The sequence below is a fragment of the Talpa europaea genome (assembly GCF_964194135.1).
Source record: "Talpa europaea genome assembly, chromosome: X".
In the NCBI taxonomy this organism is placed as follows: domain Eukaryota; kingdom Metazoa; phylum Chordata; class Mammalia; order Eulipotyphla; family Talpidae; genus Talpa; species Talpa europaea.
In genome coordinates, this window is record NC_140081.1 from 85,854,142 (window position 1) to 85,875,652 (window position 21,511).

The following is a 21,511-nucleotide window of genomic DNA, read 5'->3' on the forward strand; positions in this document are numbered from 1 at the left end:
ACTGGAATTGGGTCTAAGAACCCATTTTCATGTCATTATAGATTTGTCCAAACCCCATAGGGTGTACCCCACTAGTAGTGAACCCTAATGTAAACTCTGGACTTGGGGTGATACTAACATATCAATGTAGGTACTTCAGCAAATGTAGCACTCTCATGGGAGATGCTGATCAGGTAGAGGCTATACATGTGGGGATGAGGGGCTCGGAGGAAGTCTCTTCCTCTTGCTCAATATTGCTCTGAGCATAAACCTTCTCTTAAAAAAAACTTTAAAAGGGCAGGTAAACACTGGAAAGGTAATTCAGGGTGGGAGCCAGCTGGTAGGAAAATGAGTGAGAGAGAAAATGGGGTTAAGTAGGTGAGTGGCAAGCACAAGAATTGGAGGATTGATATCTGATTTAATAAGCGACAGACTTCTTCGCACCTCTCCACCTGCAGATGGGACCTTTAGCCACCTGCTATAAATGGCAATAATGTAAAAGAAAATTAGAGAAAAATAAACAATACTGACCCTTACTGCTTTTATTTTCCTATTTGGATGTAGGGAAACATCCTCTCTCATTCTGCAGACAGATGCTCATCCCCAGAGCTGAATATTAGGATTACTGTGAAACTGATCTATTTGTGGCAGCACAAAAGACAGCTCATAGTCTATTCCAGAATAGTCACGGATCGCTGAGTGATGCTGCTGTCAGCAATGTCCGATTGACGATGGTGGTCCCCATCGGCTCTGCCGTAGAGCTTGGGTATGTAAGGCGGGACCATCTAGGATCGTGTAAGGACACTTTATGATGTTCACATTATGATGGATTCGCCAAACCATGCATTTTTCACAACATATCGCTGTAGTTAAACATACATGACTGTCATTGCCATGAATAAAGAATTCCACTGTCTGAAGGGGCATTTTGATGGAGAAAGAAGACATTGCAATCCACGCTATGGCCTGCAGGGATGGGCTGGGGGCACTGACACTCTTGCCTGCGTGAATCTGCTCAGAATGCCCCTGCCTAGAGTCCCTCTCAGCTCTTCTCTGCTTATCTACATCCCGACAGGCATTGGACAATCCTATCTCTTCCATTCAACCTTTGCTTTTATTGGTCTTCAAAATTTTGTCTAGTGCACATCAGAATCATTTTGTTTGCGGGGGTGGGGGGTGTGAAAAAGGGACTGGAGGACATGTTAAAAATCCTGTTTCCTGGGGATCTGTGGACAGAGATTTTGATATAGCAATTTGGGTGTGAGGCCCAGGGACTTCTGAGGCAAGGAATCCTCTGACCACAGATGGAGAAACCCATGTTGGGATGCTTTATGACTTTGTATCACTCTGTGCCATGTGGCTGATGCTGTTAGGTCTGTCCTGTCTTACCAAAGATGCCTGGGTGCCAAGAACAAAGTGTTGCAGACAAATTAAGCCTGACAACTAAGCTACAGAGATTCCTTTTTCTGGTCTTTACTTTTTCAGTTTCACTGCAGTAAAACTGACAAGAAAAAACTGTATATATTTAAGGTATACAACTCGATGTTTTGCTATACACTGTGCAGTGATCCCCATGATCAAGCTAATAACCTTAAGCATTACCTCAGTGGTTACTATTTCCCTTTATTCTTGTTTCTTATTTTTTAATTCCTTCTGGCATATACTATCAAGTCACAATGGACAAAGAACATCAATGAGAAGAGTATTTGAAAAATAATTAATAAAAAAGCAATTTTTTTCAATGATGAGAGGAGTTTAACAAATGGCAGTGAGTTTTGAGGACAATGAAGGAATCAAGGTCAGGGCAGCAAAAGTCTTCTCTGGGCAGCCATGTCCCTAAAAGGTGCTAAATTCCCATTCAACCGGCAGAGGCCACACCTCAGTTAGACGCCTTAAACAGGCCTCACGGCAGGTGAAGGTCTGGGCTCAATGTCAAAAGCCACCAGAATTGCACTAAGTCCTGAATGGCCTTTCTAGGGGCACAGTCCCTTGGGAACTTGAACAAGGGGATAGAATGGCCATCAATTATCCTTCTCATGTTCACAAGATATGACAGTTAATTCTATGTGTCAGTTTGACTGGGTCACAAGGTGCCCAAGTAAACATTATTTCTGGGGGTGTCTGTGAGGGCATGCCCAAGTGAGGTGAGCTGTTTAATCGGTAGCCTGTGTAAAGCGGAGTGGCCTTCCCAATGTAGGTGGATGGCATACAACATCTTGAACGCCTGAATAGAACAAAGAGGTAGAGGAAAGGCTGCCTGACTGTTTGATGTGGGACATCAGTCTTCTCCTCCCAGCAGGCTGGAACTTATAGGACTGGTTCTCCTGGTTCTCAGGTCTTTGCACTCAAACTGAACCATGCCCCCACCTGTCCCAGCATTCCAGCTTGCGGGTGACAGATCACAGGATCGTTCGGCCTCACAAGAGTCAACTCCTTACAGCATATCTCTTTTTACATGTCCTATTGGTTCTGTTTCTCTGGAGTACGCTGACTAAGACACAAGACCAAACCAAAGAGAACATTTGGACTAGAAATCACTCACTGAATGGATTGAGAGTAAGAACAGATCTAGTCAGAAACAATTATTGTTAGGATGTGAGGATTCAAAAGCTCCATGGAGAAATAATGAATGCATAGTTCCTGCTTTTATTTAAATACGCACACACACATAACCATGTGTGTATATATATATATGTTACATATATATATATGCAACTCTAAGCTCAAGCTCACAAGATGCATATATATTTATATCATAGGTATATATTTGCATATATTTGCATATATGTATATATGCAAATACATACGTACCTACCTTAAAGAAAGCATAAGATTCAACAACACGCTAACTGTGGTCTTCTCAGGGGAGTGGGATTACAGGTGGTATTCATTTCTTGTTCATACTTTTTCTGCATTGTCTGACTCCTTAAAAAGTTATTTATATAGTCAGTCATGTAATCAGAAAAATTTTTTTTTTTTTAAAGTAGAGCAAATGGGCCTCCCTGGTGGTGCAGCAGGTTGAGCACCACCCTGTGAAGCTGTCCGCAGCCTCTGCAGTGCGGGTTCGATTCCCGGCCGGCCAGGGAGAAACCCACATGGCTTGGCAGACCTCTCCTGCCTGTCTGCCTGTTCTGCTCCCCGCTCTGTCTCTGATGAATTCTCTCACCCTTCCGCACCTCTGACCTGTACCCCAGTTCTTGTATAAAAAAATAAAATCTTAAAAAAAACCAAAATTTAAAAAAAAATAGAGTAATAAGTCATTAGTACTCTTACAAAAGTAGCAACAGAAAAGGCCCATAATGAATGACTCTTAGAGAGAAGAAGAGTTAATATAAGATCAGGATAGTTTCAACTTTAGTTCCCAGGTCTCCAAATACTTGAGTGGACGAGAATGTCTTAATTTGCATAAGGTATTCAACAAAAATTGGGAGGACAATTGGAACACTCAGAACAAATTTTGAATTGTGGCTCAAATTTTGTCTAAGATATTCAAATTAAAAAAATGTGGATTAAAAACCCACAACTAACTCAAATTATTTCACAACCACATCAAGTTGCAACAATATGTCCAACTGGGCTCAATAATGAGCAATATTCATATTGCAACTTTATAGCTCCTTCACAGGCCATCATGGTCTCCCCAAGACTTTCTTTTTCTTTAAGTTTGAGGTGTGGACAAATATATCAAATGTTCAGCTGGATGAAGACAGACAGACAGATAGATATATCCGATAGATAGAATAATGATAACTGATAAACAATTTTTATTACCCAACCAGTTAACTTTTAGGAATCTACCTTACAAATCCTTACACCCTTCGCCAATGTTATGTGTATAAGAAGAAAACAATGCAGAATTGTTTATAATAGCAAAGAAGTAGGAACAATACACATAAACTCCAGTAGGAGGTGGGTAATACACACTGCAGTGCATGTCCAGAATTTACAGAGAGAGTTTACGTAAGGCTCATAAGAAGCACAGAGGATAATATGCCTTGAATAATACCTACAATATTTTAAATTGGGAGGATCAGCAGAGACAGAGACCCAAAGCAGAGCAATGGTTTATTCCAGGTCACAGGGAGAAGAAGATCCACAGGTAACATTTCTAACCATCATTTAACTGTGTCCTTTTTTTTTTTTTTTTAAACAATTAGAGCATTGGCAATCTCGCCCAGGAGCTAAAAGAAGTGATCAGGGAGGAAAGGAATGGGAGTGGAGGGGTAATATATTTTAACCTCAGAAATAAAAGAGAAACAGTAGTAGCAAAATTATTGTCCATGTTACCTAGGAAGTCCCTTCTTTGGCTTTTCATAGCAGCTACTACTCATTGTCATTATTATGGAGCAAATTCATTGAAGAGTGAAATTTAATTTTAAAACCAAATGTATAGAAATGTTCAAAAGCTGCTTGTTCATGCACAAAATGAAAGAAGCATGCAGTACAAAGCATACCGAAGCTAGGATGAAAACTGAAACTATATTTCAGCAGAGGTAGCAGAAGACACTGGGGCTACCATACAGGGAAACTTAGAGTATGATGACTTGACCTTTTCATTAGTGAGTGGGCCAAGTCCAGAAAGGAGACATGACAAAAAACAGACAGTAGATTATGGAGAATGATATGATTTCTTTTTCAAGCAGGAACTTATTTTGAGTATTGCACATACCCTATTTATAGCTAATATATTTTGACATATCTGTGTTTAAGCCAGAACCATTTCATTCCTTCCTCTGTGCCAAAAGGCAGTGTTCCCTTTGGGTTCTCCTCAAGAACAGGGTTGATATCATAATGGATTGACTGGTTCTAAAAACAAAACCACAGTATGCAATCACTTACAACAGTGCATTGGGGGAACTTGGGAATCCTAAATATGTAGTAAGGCTATATCTAACTCCTGGATTTTCCCTGTATGCCTACATATTAACCAATTTCTCTTTCACCACTATTTAATAAGCATTACTCTGAATCTTTGTGCTACTTAGGAATTTTTCAGCATGGTGGGTATAAAACTTGTAGACATCCAAAAGAGAGACACAAATAGAAGAGCTTTGTTGTAATGCAGCTGACATTAGACCCTTGCAGTGCAGCTTTATCCAGTCTTCCATTTGGATCATCTTAATTCATCAGTGGTTGAACAACGGAAAAGAGTCCATACAGGGAGTTAAAAAAACAACAACTGTTGTTCATCATCTGAATACTCACCACAGTATAATAATTCTTGGTAAGTGGAGCAGTTTCAAATCCTTTGACAGCCTTGGGGGAGAGAGGTCTTTCTGTGAAAAAAGACATTCAAATTATGTTAATATTATACAAGTCTAAGGTGAACACTTATAACATAGGTCACTTAACAATAAATATTGCCAAGTGGAAGGATCAATGGAAATGTACATTCCTAAACAAGTGAAGTTACAACTTTACTAAGTATAGATGCTCCAAGTTAGATCTTGCCCAGGCCCCTCCATTTCTGGGGAGAAAAATAAGCCAAGAAATTAAGGCCTCGCTAATTAATGGCAGGGCCAAGGCAAAAACTTTGCTCCCAGTGTGGCGTTATTTCTTTACCCCTAGCCCGCATCTCCATTCAACGTATTCAAGGCAGTTATGTAAAGCCAATACTAACCAAATACATACTTGTAACTTGCAACTCACTATACAACTACAACATAATATAAATAACAGCAACCACGCCTTTTTTAGGACTATCTACAGTGCCCAAAACAATATTCATCAGAATCTTTAATACACAGAAAATTGGCAGAAACTTCTTCTGTTTCATGTATCTCTTTAGTGTCGTTATATTGTACTTAAAATGGTGTCTTCCTTCTACAATATTAATCTTATCAAATTCATGACTAAGAGGCAGCCTAGGACATTCTTTAAAAAGGAAAACCACTTACCAAAAAGACAAGACAATGACCATACACATGTAACAGTGTCATTACAAAGTTTCTTTCCTACCCTCCTTTTTTCCTTTGTTTCATTTTGGTTTAGATTCCATTTTATACTTGCTACATTATATGCTGCTTTAAAATCCTTATGCAGAGCACAAGGGACTATGGTGACAGTTCACCTGGTAGTGGGAGATTTATGGGGACTACACCTGAGGGGAGAAATCAAATACTGTACAAAAATGAACAATGGTTTAAGAAAATTAAAAAGTTTAAATAAATAAATTAAATTAAATCATTATGCAGCATAGTGAAACATAAATAACTGAATAACAAGATCTCATAAGGCTTTGATTTTTCTCTTTTAAAAATAATATTTTCTCATTTTAAATCGGTTACATTTTTACCCTAAAAAAACATCAATTATAGATGAGAAAATAAAAACCAACAATTAGCCCATCATCCAGAGCTAACCATTATCCATACAAAAGTGTGTCTCCTGTTCCCTTTCTTTTTATAGATGTGCTTGTGAACACAGACACAGAGGGATTTTTCTTACTTTTGTAATTCTCCCATTACATTATTTCATGAATATTTCATTTTACCTTGATTTAAAAAATCCCTATATTTATTTAACACTTATCAGCTTTTATATTTTATTTGATCTTCACTACAACCCTGTTGAGCAGAGATGGAAAGGAAGTCACAAAGGCTCATGGAGGTATAGTTGGTGGCCTAAGGGTGTACATTTAAGAAGTGGCAGAGCCAAGATGAAAGCCTGTGCTCCTAACCAACATGATGTCCAGAGATGAAGCTCCCAAGGGACTCTGTCCATGGCATGGACAGTGGTTCTTACTGGAGCCAGAGGGACCACCAGTTTGATCTGGGATGATTGGAGAAGACCTCACTGGGCAGTGGTACTAGATCTGGCCGTGGAGGGAGGCCAGCATTCAAACAGGTAGAGAAGACAGCAAAGAAAGGTTCCAGAAGCACAGATAAAGATCTGGCAATTCGCAAGGCAGCACTTTGCTGTGACCATGAATTGTTCAATTAGGCCAAATTGGATAGAGTGGAAGTACTGGCAGAAAGGCAACAGTGAAGGTCAGTTGTCCCTTCCCAGGGATTATATGTGGGGTGGGGCTAGTTTGTGGGAGCTTTATGCTATTTCAAGGTCTGTCTGGATTGACCTGGTTACACAGTAGCTTCACAAAGCTTAACCAGACAAGTGAGCAATGCAGCACCACCCATTCTATACTTGAGGTTGTAAGTGGCAGTGCCAGGACTTAAACTCAAGTATTCTATTACGAGGCCTGATGTGCTTTCCAGTACACCATGGGATTAGACAAATTCAAAATTGACATTGTGGAGTCAATCTCCTTAGAAGGGTCAGATAGGTTTTTCTCAATATGCCCAGAGTAGGCCTCTTGCAATAAGTGTCACCTAGGTATGATAGAACTAAAGGTCAACAGAGGCCTTGTGAGCCCAGGGTAGTCTATTACCATTCCTTAAAGAATGCAGATTATTTTAAGCAGTGAAGGCCCTAGAGACTAAGAACCTTTGTCCTTGTCGCTGTTGTTTGCCTTTCTTCTAATCAAAGAAGCAAGGACTGTTCCTTCCCTTTTATAACCCAGAAGAATGTAGTTAGAGGGTATCACCCACATGTAGGTTTCTCTATCTGAAAAGATAATCCCCTCCTTGTCTGTCATATGACATCTCCCTCACTTCTTTCTCCTTGATGCTGTAGATTCCTAAAAATAAGACAAATATCCCCAGTTTGACCCATTATTCTTTAGAATTTATAGCCATATAAAGTCTCCATATGTATGTTACTGTGGATTTTTTTTTCCTTTGCTAACCCATATGATGCTGTTTTGATTGCTCATCCAACCCAAGAAGTACCTGGAGGGGTGGGGGATTTTCTCCTGTGCTCCAACAACAGCTACCAAGTTCTCTTAGTTTTTTTTTTTAATCAGACATGTTTTCTACAAAGGTTCTACTTACAACTCACAGTGGCTTTGTGCAATTATGACATAAATCAGTCTGCATAAAAATGAAACCAGAGAGAGATACCAGCAAGATGTGGTCACCATTCAAAAGCATGGCCAAAGGGAAGGGTAAACAGTAAAGGAAACTCAGCCAAGAAGCAGGAGAGGAAAGGAAAGGCCACAGGAATGGGTGATTATAATGGAAACAAAATGTTAGCTATGTAGAGTAGAACAGAGAAACATGAACTGAAAAGGAAGAAGTGTCTATCTTGAGAATCTTGAGTAGCTGGACGTGATCCCAAAAATTCTGATGTTTTGATAAGATCAATAAAATTGTTACTCACTCATATATGGAATACAGAGAAACGAAACAAAGGACCTGATAAAAATCAAACCATTGCAAACTCTAGAAAAATTACTGCAGAATTGAGGCTATTGGGGGGGGGGGGGCAATGGTAACAGTAAAGGACTATGGGTGCTTTGGTGGTGGGTGTGGTGTGGTGACATACCTCTGAGGAGATGTGAACTTATTCATATACAGTGTTATAAACCAATGTTACCTCAATAAAATAAATAATAGATAAATTAAAAAAAAGTCAAACCTCTAGCAAGACTGACAAGAGTGAAAAAGAGGGAAGACACAGATTACCGGCAGCAGGCGTGAAATGGGCTATCACTACAGACCCTGGAGATATCAAAAAGATAATAAAAGAATAAATTTGAACAACTCTACACACTAAGTTTGATAATTAGATGTGAAAGAAACCAATTCCCCAGAAAATAAAAACTATTACCACTCTCCCAATATAAAAGTCCATTTATATAATCTTATAATTACTAAGAAATTGAATTTGTAAACTTAAGACTCTGGAAAAAGAAATCTTCTAGCCCATATTGTTTAACTGAAGGAGTCTATCAAATATTTAAAGAAGCACCACCAATTCTTCACAATCTCTTATAGGAAATATAAGAGGAAGGATCACTTTTCAGCTCATCTTATTTAGTCGCTATTATATTGACACACAAACCAGACAAAGACAATACAAAGAAAGAAAATTGCAGACCAATACTTTTCATGATTACTCATGAAAAAACTTTTACAAAATATTAGCAGGCAGAATTCAAAGAGTGTAAAAAAATTGTACGCCAAAGAATTCATTCCAGGGATGCAAGGTGAGTAAACTATTCAAAAATCATCAATTAACCTATGCGATTCAGAGTCTAAAAAGAAAAAGAACCATATGGTAATAGCGATTAGTGCAGAAAAAGCACTTGATAAAATTCAACACCCATTTAAGAAACAAAAAAACTCAGAGGAAAAATAAAAATAGAGGGACTTCATCACAATAAAAAAAACATCTTCAGGGCCTCCCTGGTGGCACAAGGGGTTAAGATGCAACCTATGAAGCCATCGCAGCCACTGCAGCACGAGTTTGATCCCCAGCCAGGAAGCTACCACATGGCGCAGCAGACCTCTCCTGTCTGGCCTGCTGCTCCCCGCAGCAGTGTATTTCTTCAGTCTCAGCACTATCAAGCTATCAGCAGCCACTGCAACCTGAGTTCAATCCCCGGCCAGGGAGCTACCCACATAGCACAGCAGACCTCTCCTGACTCGCCTGCTGCTCCCCCACAGCAGTGTATTTCAGTCGATCTGCCTGTTCTGTTCCCCACTCTGTCTCTGGTGAATCCTCTCACCTCCCGCACCTCTGGCCTGTACCCCAGTTCTTGTATGCATAAATAAATAAATCTTTTTTTAAAAAAATCTTCAAAAAGCCTATAGCTAACATCTTATACAATGGTGGATGCTTCCCCACTAGGAGCAGGAACAAGCAAGCATGTCTGCCCTCAACATCCTTATTCAGCCTGGTGCTGGAAGTTCTAGCTCTCCCTACAGGCTGGGTCTTAGGTGGCAGAGGAGCACAAAAAGTAGGAGACAGCTTTGGACAGACAAACTTGGCAAGTCTATGAAAAATGTAACCCTTGGAAATGGTTGGCTTCATGGGGAAAAAAATGCACTGGGAGGAAAACAAGAGAAGGACAGCAACACTAAAGCCTCGGGGACGGTTTTTGGCCCCTGGTTCCCATTTATCCCTCACCCCCACGCCTGGCACTGCTGACTCCACCATGTGCTTTCTCTGAAATCCATATTCAGCAACACAAAGAGAAAGAATAAATATGTAAAGGTTCACAGGGGACAAATTCCGTTTCTGGGGATGGTTCAAAGTGACCTGAACGAAGAAACACGAAGATGTAAGCATTTTATGCCATGTTTCTCGGCAATGAAAAAGTTGGTCACCTCAACGCGTTCAGTGGGGAAAATAACCTATTAGGGTAGTGAAGAATTCAGCTGGGTTATTTGGCACAATGTAACTCCACAGTAGTGTCACACAGATATAATCATAAGAAACACTCCAGATCCTGGTGGAAAGATTCCTTTGCAATTCACTCCTGGTCTCCCCCCTCCTTTGCTGATGAATAGAGTCCTCTGGCCCCTTGGTGGTGACAGGACCAAAAAAAAATCTAGTGGCAACCAGTTTCCCTGGGCAAGAAACATCTATAATCTCTTGATGCACCCAAGGGATTAAAACAGGAAATCTAAATATAAAGTCCAATCCTAGTTTTGGTTTATAATGAGTTGGAAGAATCATTTCTTAATCTGCCTTAATACAAATCTAATTAGCTATCTACCTAATCCCTATCTAATCATGTGCTATCTATATTTACCCACCAATAAGGGGTTTTAGAAGAAGGATTTAATGACCTCTTAGCTGAATCAGTTGCAAAAAAACCAGAATTTTCTTAAAATACTTGCTGTGATCATACCTCCTTCAATATTTTCTTGGCCTGGAAGTTTTGCCAGAAAAATTTTAAGGCAAATTCCATCTTTTTTAAAAAATATTTATTTATTTAATTTACACAAGAACTGGGGTACAGGCCAGAGGTACGGGAGGGTGAGAGGATTCACCAGAGCAGAACAGGCAGACTGACGAAATACAATGCTGAGGGGAGCAGCGGGCGAGACAGGAGAGGTCTGCTGCGCCATGTGGGGCCCTCGCAGGCCGAGATGGAACCGGCGCTGCAGAGGCTGTGGACAGCTTCACAGCGCAGCACTCAACCACCTGCGCCACCAGGGGAGGCCTGCAAATTCCATCTTTGATAATGAAGATGAAAATTAAAAAAGATAGGATTTACTGTTACTGATGTATTGGTAGAAATTGTTTTGGTGTATAAATGACATCTTAACTTACAGGTTAGCACTGATTTTTCTTTGAAATTTAACAATGTCCTTTATTTCTCTAGCCTTTATCTTTCATCATCATTTATGAATGTTACTAACCCTGGGAACTGATGTTCACCATCATAAACCAAAAGTTGATAAAAACAAATTAAAATACTCTGGAATATTCCATATACATGGTTACCATTGATTTTTGAGAAAAGGACTGAAAATTGTATAAGTAACTAATTGTCTCATTTGTAATATATCTGACTTGAATGAAAGGAAGGAGAAAAAGCTTTCAATATATCTTCTGTAGCTTATATAATGACTAAGTTATTCACCTGTGTGTTTTTCATGAAGTAAGATTTTCTAAAAGAAAATAAACACCCAAAATAGGGTTTGTTTTTCTCGTATAGCAAGAATCCCGGAGGTTGGCAAACAGGACTTTTAACAATGACTTCATAGGGCCTCCCCGGTGGCGCAGCGGTTGAGCTCTGGGTTGCGAAGCTGCCCGCAGCCTCTGCAGCACCATTTCAATCCCTGGCCGCTGGGCGAGGGTCCCACATGGCACGCAGACCTCTCCTGCCACGCCCGTTGCTCCACTTCAGAAGTGTACTTCATCAGTCTGCCTGTTCTGCTCTCCACTCTGGCTCTGGTGAATCCTCTCACCCACCCGCTCTTCTGACTGAACCCAGTGCTTGTATAAATAAATAAATAAATCTTAAGGAAAAAAAAAAAACACACACAAACCAAAAAAAAAAAACCAACAACAACAATGACTTCATAAAGTCACCAATGTCCAGTCCTTGATGAGAAGCTTTTATCATCAAGGTCACAGATGCCTACTCCACCTTCAGCTCCATGCACATGTTGAACGGAAATGTGTGTGTATGTGTGTTTTATACTCAAATATTCTATTTCTTAGCTTTCTATTGTTTTAGATTGGTGGTTCTACCTGTCCTCTGAAATCTGTCTCATCCTCATGAAAGGGAAGAAGCCTTCCCCAAGGCTTCATCCATAATTATCTCTAGACAAAAGCTACAGTGGAATTTAAAACTTAAAATGCCACTCCCCAAGGGCAAATGCAGCAGAGCATAAAGTGCTCTTGTCCATGACAGCCACACAGAAAGAAAACTCTGCACAGCATCCCAGGGCCAGCAACCTGCTGGAGGGAGGTGGTTGTGGGGCTGGGTTGCTTTGTTTGGTTTTTAAGACATTATAAAAGGACATACAGTAGCAACCCCAGGCCACCATGGGTGAATATGTCAGAATTACAGTTTGTGTGACCTCAGTGTTACATGTGGACTCGAGTCAGTAGCTGGAGGTCACAGCAGGTTTTATGACAGTGGGGGTTTAAAACTCTAAATGGAAGGTTTCATTTCTAAGTCATATCCATTTCATCTGTAAATCTTTTTTTTTTAATTACTTAAAGACAAATCTTTTTTCCTAGGCTCACACATCAATGCAGACTTCATGGAAAGGAATAAAAAAATCAACAAATATTTTCTAGACCAAATAGAAAAGAGTGCAGCTGTTTTGGTGGAATCGATAATGACCCCGGCAGCATTCTAGATAGGTTCTGGCCGACTCACTATTCTGCAGAAGCAGCAGGAGTTGGGGCGGCCAAGAATTCAAGTCAACAAAGACCAACAGCTACTTTCCCAACAAGACATGTTGATTACATCAGACTCATCTCGTCTACTGTCCCCTGAGCTCACTCTGCTCATTTCTGTCACAGATCCTTCTTTTGTTCTTCCTGATCAATCATAATGGCTTAGATTGCCCCCCCTAAACTTACATGCTATATTCCAACGGTGTCTCCCCCTTACTAAACTATGAGGACAAAAGTGACGCCTGAGGTCTCTTGGCCTTGCCAGCGCCCAGGACACAGCCTCATATACTGCTCACGGCAGAGCAACCTTTGCTGGCTGGTTGGCTCGGCCGTGACACCGCCTGCCCCGAGGAGCTCGCCATCAAGCCGGATGCCTGGACTTCGAGTTATCCCCTTCCCCTTCCTTCATAACCAACCACCAGCCAATTTTCTTGATTCTATGTTAACATTATGTTCTTCTCCGTCCACTTTCTCTTCCCCTCCATGATCACCAAGTACTCCACACCACCACGTGGATTCTCTTCGATCTGGACGACTGCCTTAGCGCAGCCTCTGCCGGTTTCCCCACATCCTCGTCGGTTATCCCCACCACTTCCCTGCAATCCAGCTCCCACACAACCACTACAAAGATCTTTCTAAACCACATGCTATCTCCTGCTTAAGACTTTTTCATGGACACCCTTCTGAATGTAGCTCCAGCTCAAGGCCCCACTCTCTCTCCACTCACCTAAGTCTCAACCCAAATCATCCAACCATCCACCCCACGCTCTCCTCCTTCCATACTTTCACTTACTCCCCATAACCATCTTCTACCAGTTAGAAGAATTTCTTTCTTTAAGACCCTGTCCAATTCTATTGTAATAGAATTTTCTCTTGACTCCTCCAAAGCATCATGATTACAGCTTTGTCTGTGTTACTTACTCTGCCCTAGCCTGTCATTTGGCAGTGAGCACCCCTATCCTGACTACTGGCCTGTAAGGTCCTCAGGGGCAGAGTCCAAGGGCAGATTATTATAACCCCACACCATCATCCTTACTGATATTGTAATGACCCAGACGGATCCAAAGATGGGGGCATTTGAGATAGAGTGACTGAAAGTTAAAAGTGAAGACAGATAAAATCTGGCTGTGAGAGACCCCACCTAAATTAAAACAAGCAGGCAGTCCTATACTGTGCCTCTAAAAAGGAGTGTAGGGCCTCTCTGGTGGCGCAGCGAGTTGAGCGCCGCGCTGTGAAGCTGTCTGCAGCCTCTGCAGTGCGGGTTCGATCCCGGCTGGTGAGAATCCCACATGGCGCGGCAGATCTCTCCTGTCATGCCTGCTGCTCCCCTCAGCGGTGTATTTCTGTCATCTGCCTACTCTGCTCCCTGCTCTGCCTCTGGTGAATCCTCTCCCCGCTCCGTGCCTCTGGCCTATACCCCAGCTCTGGTATAAAAGTAAATAAATCTTTTAAAACTAACTAACTAAATAATAAATAAATAAATAAATAAAAATAAAAAGGGGTGTAAGTACAGGCAACAGTGGGAGGCTAAGTCCTGGGGAGGCTTGCAGGCTACTGGGTCAATCTTGGCTTTTACTTTTTTTTTTTTTTTTTTGAGATCAGGAGTTGTTACTCAAAATTACACTTTGAAAAATCACTCTGGCTACTGAGTTCAAAGTCAATTATAGGAATGACAAGGACAGGAGCAGGGACAGCGCTGAGTGGGCTATTGCAGTGAGCTGGCAGAGATGCCCTTCCCGCCTCTCTAGCCCCAGGCATTTCCTGACCATCGGGCTTCCTAGCCCCAGCTATCCTGACCTATCCTTGACGTGAGGGGTTACCTCTGTGCTCAGATCAGAGCTAGAGTTTGCCATGTGAGTCTTAACTGAGTTCTAAACCAAAGAGAGTACAGCCACGCATCACTGAACAATGAGGACTCTTTCTGAGAAATGCATCTTTGGGGAATTTTGTCACTGTTAGAGTGTCATAGAGTGTGATGACACAAACCTAGATGGCCCGGCCTACTACACGCCTCGGTTCTGTGGCAGAGCCTACTGGGGCCACCATCCCATGTGCAGCCCCCTTGCTGATGGAAACCTCGAGGAGCAAAGCATGACTGGATAGGAGAAGCTGGAAAGGAGGGGCCAGAAGACCAGGACAAACAGCTGGAACAAACTGGCTAGGGAGTGGACACTATCGTGAAGGACACAATCGTAAGACCTTGTTGTCTGTCTCTTCCCTGTCCCTTCAAAATTGCTTGTGATTCCTGGGCAAGCCAGTGGGTCCTGATCCTTTAGTTTTGCAGCTGAAGACATTTACTCAAGGAGTGGATCTGTTTGGAGAGTTTGACAATCAGATTATACCAACTGAAAGAAGTAGGAAGGGGTAAAAATCAGCTGTGAAAATCATTACAGCCAAGGAAATTCTAGGCGAGGGTTGTAAAAATGTTTCACGGCTCAACAGAAACTTCTAGACTTCCAGAATGAAAATGCATACCTACATCATTCTAAATCTACTAGCAAAGACTTATTCTATTAGAGATGTCCTCCAACCAATATACAACCCAGAAAAGTGTGCAAACTAAATTGTATCTTTAGTGTAAGCAACTATAAACCAGAGACACACTACGGGCTGGGGGGAGGAGGTAGTAGGATCAAAACAAGGGGGGTAGGAATTGTATGGGGACTATAACCAAGATGAAAATACATACATTGTGCAAAAATGAAAAATGATGTAAAAAAATATATAAAACAGAATAAAAATAAAAATATGGAAACCAAAAAAATAAATAAAAGTAAAACAGAATAAAAATTAAAATATGGAAACCAAAAAGAAAAAAAGAACTAACAGTGGTTATTTGGTGGAGGAGGCAAAGGAGAGAGGAATCTTTATTATCGTCACTATCTATTTCTGTCATGTTTTAATTTATTTACAGAGGCCTATAATTTTATTAATAACATTAAATCAAAGGCATTAAAAAGCAATTAAGACATGTACAAAAGAAAAAATGCACCGAGGAATGAACCACTCAAAACAGCTCTTGGGCAAATATTTTTTAAAAGAATTTTTTGATTACAATGTAAATAAATGGACACTGTTTTTATCAGTAATGTGACTTTTTTATATATCGACGGTTTTTCTGAAACTGAATATGAAAAGACCATAGGAGCCAGCATTTCTCTCTGGGCATTTATCTAAAGGATATAAGAACACTACTATGATAAGATTTATACATTCCTATGTTCCTGGCACCGTGATTCACAATAGCTAAGACATGGGACCAACCTAAAGGCATACAGATGGCTGGATAAGGAAATCGTATTCTATATGCTCCATGGATACTACTCAGCTGTGCAAAAAGATGAAATCGTGCCTTTTGCAACAATATAGATGGAGCTCAGGGAGATGATGCTAAGTGAATAAGTCAGAAAGTGAAAGACACAGGGTGGTTTCTCTCATTTGTGGAATATAAATAACCAAAGGAAACAAACTGTAAAACACAACAAAAATAACTCTTAGACGACATGAAAAATAAGATGGTTAGCAGCCGGTAGAAGACGGGGCGGGGGGGGGGGGGGGGGCGGGGAGGGAGTGTAAAGGGGTAAATATGGTGGAGGGCAAGGGAAGTATGTGGGCTTGTCAAGGTGTGAAGTGATATAGTTTTGTAAATGAATGGTAAATCAATAAAATCTGATTTTTGAAAAGGTTTCTTTTTTTTCTGGTAATATAAGCAGGGCCTACTTTATTTTAATAATAAAAGACAAGTTACCTAAGAAAGCTCTAGAAAGTCTACTGAAACATGATTAGATTTCATTCTCTGGGTATTACTAGGAAAAAGGATAAGCAATTAGAAGTATACAATGAGCTCAGGACAATCTTATTTAGAATCAGAGCGGCCAGAGAGCTTCCTGCAGTCCTATGATTGTTATTTCATGTACACATTTCTGAAACATTTAGTCTTAGCCTGCTTAAAGAGCTTAAGGCTAAAAAAAGGAAGTTAGCACATAGCCTCTCTTATTATTGTATTCTGCACAGTAATTCTTAGAGTAGCAGGAAGGAGTATGTACTCTATCACATGGGCTAGATTTAGCAGACAGAAGGGGGGGATAGTTAAGGTGGAACAGTTGTCTGAGTTCTGAATTCCTTTGCTTTTTTAGTTTTTGGCTGTCTTGATGCAATCTAAATACAACTTCGTTTCAAAATATCTAATCACAGATTTTTCCCAGTTCTGTTCTAGTCTTATTTTTGACATACACATACGAGTATAAACAGTTTCTGTTAACCAGTTAAAATGACAAGATTTTCAGTAAGAATACCAAGAAAATACAAGCGTCATATTCAAAAAGACTGAAAAGATTCACTTACCACTGGATTTAATTTCTCGGACATAATTACTAGGGAACCAGCCTGTTCGCCCATGTAATGTTCCTTCCCACCAGCCTCCTTCTTCCACTCTAGTGACATAAATGATGTCCCCTTTACAGACTGACAGTTCATCTTCATTAGTCTGCTTAAAGTTGAATCTTGCCTTTACTACCAACTGGTGACTTCCATTTTCCGTCATCTCCTAGAGAAACAAAAGCCACACCAGATGAAGTGCGCGCATAAATAAACAAGCAAGCAAGCAAACAAACAAACAAACTAATAAATAAATAAATAAATAGATGAGGCAGGGGCAGACATTAAATGAATTTACCCCACTAAAGTGGGGTGACTAAGGATAAAACCCTAGTTTCAGGGCCTACCCTGGTGGCGCAAGGGGTTAAGATGCAACCTATGAAGCTATGCGCAGCCCCTGCAGCACGAGTTCCATTCCCGGCCAGGGAGAAACCCATATGGCGAGGCAGACCTCTCCTGTCTCGCCCGCTGCTCCCCTCAGCAGTGTATTTCAGTCAATCTGCCTGTTCTGCTCCCCACTCTGTCTCTGGTGAATCCTCTCATTCCCCCCCACACACAGCTCTGGCCTGTACCCCAGTTGTTTTATGCATTAAATAAATAAATAAATAAATAAATAAATAAAAACAAAAGCCTAGTTTCATCTCAGTCGTAACTTTCTAAGTTAAGAGTGGGCCTGGCATGAATGGGCCTGGGCGGGGTGTGGGGGGGGGTGGTTAATACATCCCTCAAATTTATAAGCAACTTTTTGAATTTGTGAGAGTATCTGTTTGGGAGGGGTCTAGCTTTTGTTTCCCCCTCTCACCTCACCAATTATCTAAAGATACCAGCAAACAAAACTATTCCACCCAGCCTCTACCCAACACACAACATAATCTTACATAATTATACGACCAATATTAAGTACTAACCTGCTCTCATAAAAACTGACGCCCACCTCCCAATTACTGAAAAATATTTTAATTTGGCCAAGACTTAGTCACAGGCAAAGATGGAATATCCCCAGTTCCCTAAGTCCGGACTTCCGAAGCCGTCACAGGCCCCTTTGAGAAGGTGACGAGCACAAGGATCTTTCCCCAAAACGCAGACCCCATAGGTTCATACGCAGGGAAATTTATATGGCGAGGGCTCAAGGGTTGCAGAACCATCGTGTTCATCAGCTTCTCAAAGGTACCTGGGATCTCAAAAGGTTAAGTGCTTTGGAAGTAATTTAAGTGCTTTGGAAGTAATATCGTTCAAGAAATAGGGGTCTCCAAAGGGCAGAAGATGCAGCATTTCCTCCCAAATAAAAGCTCCCATTAGGACCAAATGCAAAGGTAAGTGGGCGCTCCCAACATTGGAGCTCATCGCAGGCTCCAGGGGAAGAGAAAGGAAAAACTAAAGGTGGCAGTGTCGATGATAGCAACTGAGTTATCTTGGTTGCCTACTGTGTGCCAGGCAATATTCTCATCCTCTGATAAACCAGAGGCAGAGAAGACGACAGCCAACGGCCAGCAGGAAGTAGTCGTGGTGGCTTCCATTGCATCACACTGACAGCCAAGGGCAGAACTTCGGGGCTTCCACCCAGGCGTCTGACTCCATGCTACTTGCCTGGGATTTGTTCCAGTGGCCCACCACGATCGTTGGTAGGTTTAAAATTAGTTATGCCAGGATGCCCGCAAACAAACAGAATGACTACCTCACCACATATGGAGATGCAACCCAGATATCAATCCAACTTCACGGATTTAAAAGAGGCAGAGGGAATTGGGGATTATACTTACCACTGCCTTTGACTGCCTCTGCAGCCTGGGAACTGAGCTAGAAACGGCTCCCTGTGGGTTTGTCTGAGAACTATTAGCAGCACTAAGAGAAGAGGAACGTCCGCATGGTCTCTCCGAGAGCTGATCTGTGAAAAGAGGAAAAGGCACGTCAAAGGGAACCAACCATTCATGTCAGAAAAACATCTACCAGAGAACATGATCTTTCACAGGGCATTATCTACGGCAGGGTGGCCTCGATTCCACCTGTTACTATCACGGACCTGTCACGGAGAGCTCACCGCCCCCCGCCCCCCTTGCCGGTGGCCAACTTACTGGCCATTGCTGTCCAATAGAATGAAAAACAGCGACAGAACCACATTTTCTCTCAACCCATGTCCCTACAACTCTTGCCTCCTGAACCAGTTGCAACAGTACGCCCTGTTATCCAAGGCAGAACTATATTGGGTACCAAACAGCTGTTTGTGGCTCTTATTACTTTGAAATATTTCAAATTTCTCTGTTTGTTTTTTAGGACATAACTGAGTGGTTCTTTTCTTACTCACACGTAACAATACGTATGGCATACAGAATGTAAAATGTCCCTGGACCCCAGGGTGGGAGGGCAGAGCGATGAGAATGCGAGAGTGAGTCAGTGTGTCTGCAGTCTCAAGACTAGAAGACTTTTTTAAAAACTCAAATTCCAGAATCTTCCTTTGAAACCTTGTGAAATTCGATCGGACCCGCACTGAGCTGGAAGTTTTCAGTGTGCCGAGAGTATCGGAAAGAGAGGAGCTGGCTTTTTGACAAATTCAAATGAGGTTTCCTTTCCTCTCCATTTATTTTTAAAAGATATAAACTGCAAAAGTCTAAAGTCCAAACATTCCCTAGGCGACGAGCTCAGCATCCAAGTAATTTCCTTGATGCTGTGGGTTTTAACTTTCACCTCCATGTATTTTATAAATATCTGTGGCAAGGGAAGAGACTGTAAAACTTGCTAGGAGAGCTTGGCAAAGGAACGTATAATTTGTATGGCATAATGTTAGAATTATACGATCCTCCCTGCCCAGGACTGGATAGTTGTCATGTGTGTTAAATATAGTCCCTTGAATTAGCTGTGCTTTCTGCTATACGCCTTGCAATAGCTCAAAAGCATTTTTTCCAAATAGCAAAAGAACAACTATGGAGAAGTATTTTTACATTTGTTGCTATTATATACAGCTCTTTTGACTAAAACTATAATTACTTGATCGCTTCCTAGATATGCCACACATTGTCTGCTCTTGTTCTTGAATTGTTTCACGGGGTAAGTTGAGTCTCTCTAAATAGATGATCATTTTCTCAAGGCCAGGGACCATTTCATACGCTGCCTTTGGAGCACCCAGCAGTGCTAGGCACACAGCCTGGTGACTCTCCAAACGGCTGAGCAGCCAGTCCAGTGTTTGGCCACCGGGCTCTGGAGTCGATCAGATGTGGGTTCGAATCCCAGCTCTGCCACTTAGCTTCCGGTTGGGCATCTGTAGGCCTGACATCCTCACCTGTCATATGGATCCAAGAAGAGTACCTACCCTGGGGTGGTTTCAAAGATTGGGTGAGATCATCACCAATGGCTTTTAGGACAGGCTAGATCCATGAGAAAGGCAGAAAGCATCTTACCTCTGATTATCACCATGCAGCTCTGTCTGACATACATCTCACAAGGCAGGGAAATCATACGCTAAGCTTATTATCATTTTCTTGCCTATACTAGGATTTGGACTTCGTACCTCCAATGTGGTGGGTATTGAACATTTAAAGAAAAGGTATTATTTTCAATCACTATGAATCTTAAGTATCATTTCCAGGGCAGGGTTACCGAGGGGTTCCCTTACGTAGACAAAGACAAACACAAAATATGAGAAAAATATGTCTACGGGGGAAGGGGAAGTAGTGGCTATATTTTGTAAACTATGAAAAAAGGGAACTTGATCTTTTCCTTTTTATTTTCTGTCTTGTTATACTGAGTTACTTATGCAACAGCTTTGAATGAAATAGTCCCTTGGTTCTTATCGCCATATTAAGGACATTAGAATAATATCCGTGGTAAGTATGTTTAAATCTTAAATCACGAAAAATTAAAGCACATAAAAAGTAAACCCCTCGGGGGCTACTGTGGGGGAGGGGAGAAATGTGCACCAATGGGACAGTCCTGGCCGTGGTGGGTTCCTAGGGTAATCAGAAACACGTAGATGCAAACCTGCGGCCCCCAAGTCATAAATCACATGCCCTGCTTACCTTCTGTCGCTTTGTTGACAGCTAAAAGAGTGCTCAGAACCTTGGAGAAATTGATGCCTGAGTAAAGGTCATCGGGATCAAATACCTATGAGAAAGGAAAATTGAAGGTGTGAGGCACTGTCAAGTATTCAACTCAACAAGCCAAACTATCATAAGGCCACTTCCTCCAGCTCTCAGGAGGGGAAAAAAGTGCAAGAGCCAAGCCCCAAACCTCTGTATACCTTTGGGAGAAATGAAAGCAGCAGCTGAGGCGCCCAGTGACATGTGGCGGGCCACCGGTGAGTCAGAGCACAGTGGTAATGGGAAATGAGAGGCTCGCTGAGAAGGCAGGGCCCGCCAGGAAATGCCCTGAGCACGCTCAGGCCCATTCTCCAGAGCTGCACATAACAGCGCTCTCAGCCCACCCACAGGAAACTCGTACGTGTGGCTGCAGTCAATGC

General features: G+C 41.6%; 1 protein-coding gene across 2 annotated transcripts in view; it reads right to left on the minus strand.

The window, feature by feature from the left end:
* Window positions 1–21,511, minus strand: part of ARHGEF6 (Rac/Cdc42 guanine nucleotide exchange factor 6) — a gene marked incomplete at both ends in the record, with an annotated part of 94,296 nt that overhangs the window by 46,572 nt on the left and 26,213 nt on the right. The window contains 4 exons of one of the 2 annotated variants that reach the window (XM_084258615.1): window positions 5,185–5,255; window positions 17,029–17,230; window positions 18,825–18,946; window positions 21,072–21,156. In XM_084258615.1, the coding sequence (XP_084114741.1) occupies window positions 5,185–5,255; window positions 17,029–17,230; window positions 18,825–18,946; window positions 21,072–21,156 (480 nt within the window). Of the gene's footprint in view, window positions 1–5,184; window positions 5,256–17,028; window positions 17,231–18,821; window positions 18,947–21,071; window positions 21,157–21,511 lie in introns of both variants that reach the window. The other variant, XM_084258614.1, reaches the window with a different exon arrangement.